This window comes from Selaginella moellendorffii, unplaced genomic scaffold (assembly GCF_000143415.4).
Source record: "Selaginella moellendorffii unplaced genomic scaffold, v1.0 SELMOscaffold_2, whole genome shotgun sequence".
Taxonomy (NCBI): domain Eukaryota; kingdom Viridiplantae; phylum Streptophyta; class Lycopodiopsida; order Selaginellales; family Selaginellaceae; genus Selaginella; species Selaginella moellendorffii.
In genome coordinates this window covers 1,635,562-1,637,372 of record NW_003314263.1, presented here as the reverse complement: position 1 = coordinate 1,637,372, position 1,811 = coordinate 1,635,562, and the positions used below count along the sequence as shown (strand labels likewise).

The 1,811-nt window shown below is 41.6% G+C and overlaps 1 protein-coding gene across 1 annotated transcript in view; it reads right to left on the bottom strand.

Annotated features, from left to right (window-relative positions):
• Positions 1–38: 38 nt before the first annotated feature.
• Positions 39–1,811, bottom strand: part of LOC9662031 (1,4-alpha-glucan-branching enzyme 3, chloroplastic/amyloplastic) — a 3,891-nt gene continuing 2,118 nt past the window's right edge. The window contains exons 9-21 of the mRNA XM_024664381.1: positions 1,761–1,811; positions 1,595–1,696; positions 1,441–1,543; positions 1,246–1,383; positions 1,124–1,195; positions 971–1,069; positions 834–911; positions 677–784; positions 544–627; positions 382–486; positions 262–326; positions 151–205; positions 39–103 (exon numbers count right to left, since the gene is read on the bottom strand). The exon at positions 1,761–1,811 is cut by the window's right edge and continues 35 nt beyond it. Coding sequence (XP_024520149.1) covers positions 56–103; positions 151–205; positions 262–326; positions 382–486; positions 544–627; positions 677–784; positions 834–911; positions 971–1,069; positions 1,124–1,195; positions 1,246–1,383; positions 1,441–1,543; positions 1,595–1,696; positions 1,761–1,811 — 1,108 coding nt within the window. The 3' untranslated portion in view covers positions 39–55. The remainder of the gene's footprint in view (positions 104–150; positions 206–261; positions 327–381; positions 487–543; positions 628–676; positions 785–833; positions 912–970; positions 1,070–1,123; positions 1,196–1,245; positions 1,384–1,440; positions 1,544–1,594; positions 1,697–1,760) is intronic.

Here is a 1,811-nt window from a genome sequence, read left to right as displayed (position 1 = left end):
AGTGCTCGTTGTGAGGGCCCGTCTGCGTGAGGGCATACCATAATCACCAGCATTTTTACATCACACTAACTGCGGCATCCCAGATTTTTGCAAGTCTATAAACCTATAGCATTCTTGCATGAGACAGATGTAAGCTTCCAATCGACATACCTGTGCGCTCAATTGTGGTAGTGTGAGGGACAACTTCATGCTAAAGACGTCGATCCTAAGAAAGCAAAATTCAAAAACAAACACACACACACAAAAAAAAGGATTATTAACCTCTTCTGTTTAGTTTTAAGCCGACCCATCCCACCATATTTAACATCATCAGTATCCAAGAGCAACTACAGAGCAAAATGACCAACCAGAAAAATGAGACAAAACAGAACTTAGACAGACCTCATATTGCCCAGGCTCATCGACAAGGATCTCATACTCATCGGCCGACTTGCGAGGATGGAAGTTGTAGGCAAAGATTAAGTTATCTCGAGTGAAAACAACGGTCTAAATGAAATACCGAAGCTTCAGTTTGGACAGACAATCAAACAAGCGAGAGGATACCTTTGATGAATCATCAACTTGCAAGTTCGTCGCTGGTGCATTGCTGTTGAGAAACAAATACTTCTGCTCGATTGCCATAAGTGCCTGCATCAATCGCTTATAAGACAAGAGTCTCGAGAGTGTCTCTACTTACATTGTCAAACTCTGCAAGCTTTGCGTGCCATTTGTCATCCAGCAAGGACCATCTCCGACGAGCAAACTCGTAAGAGAAGTTATTGGTCGCTCTCGGGAACTCCACGCGCTGTGTAAAAACTCTTTCTTAAAGACCACCAAGGAACGATGAAAAGTACCTCCGTATGGCCAAACTCGTTACCCATGAAGGTGAGATACGCTGACCCGCCTAAAGAAGCAGTGAGAAGCTTGATCATCTACAACAATCAGCACAAGAACTTCACTTTCTCAAAACCAAAGTATGAAATGTATATACTTTTATCATGGAAACACTCTTGAGCATGTTTACAGCATCCGGGTATTCCACATTCTTCTCAATAAGTGCTTGGAAGAGAGATTTCCCGCCAGAGATGGACTATAACACGAGATCACGCAATAGTTTTTATCCAGTGATAAACTAGATGTTTACCTGGCTGTGATTCTCCACATACACCAGAGCTTTGCCGTCTGACTCGGAAAGTTTGAGCAGGCTTTCAGCTATCTGAGGAAGAAGACAAATAAATCTTAAGTTTTGAAGGAACAACAACAAACCTGCTTAACGCTCCATTCCTCCAAAGGAACTTTTTCTATGAGATATAGCCACATATCGGAAGGAGCTGTGCTTACGTAATAGTCAAAACCAAAACCACCTTGCTCATGAGAGGCACACAACCCGGGAAACAATGTTGCCTGAGTCATATAAACAAAAGTTGAAGAAGTCAGTGAAACTACAACAAAGTCACTCACATCTTCAGCAATGGTGATAATACGAGGCGTAAGATTGTGAAGAAGCTCATTTGCAAGGATCAAGTAAATGTGTGCGTCCATATCGACATATTGGTTGCAATACCTGAAGATACAACATTTAATGGTTTGAGCGAATTTGTGAAAAGAAAATTACTCGTCAAGGCTTCCAGTAAAATTTGCGAAGCCATTGTGTGTGTAGAGCATGGAGCCAACCGAATGGAAGTAAAAGCCATCAATGCGATACTCTTCAACCCACCTGCATTGAGCTTGTCAAAACAAAAACAGAAAAAAGATGAAGAAGGAACTAAACAATTACTAACCACTTCAAGTTTGACAGTAAAAATCGCTTTACTTCGTGCTCTCCATACTTG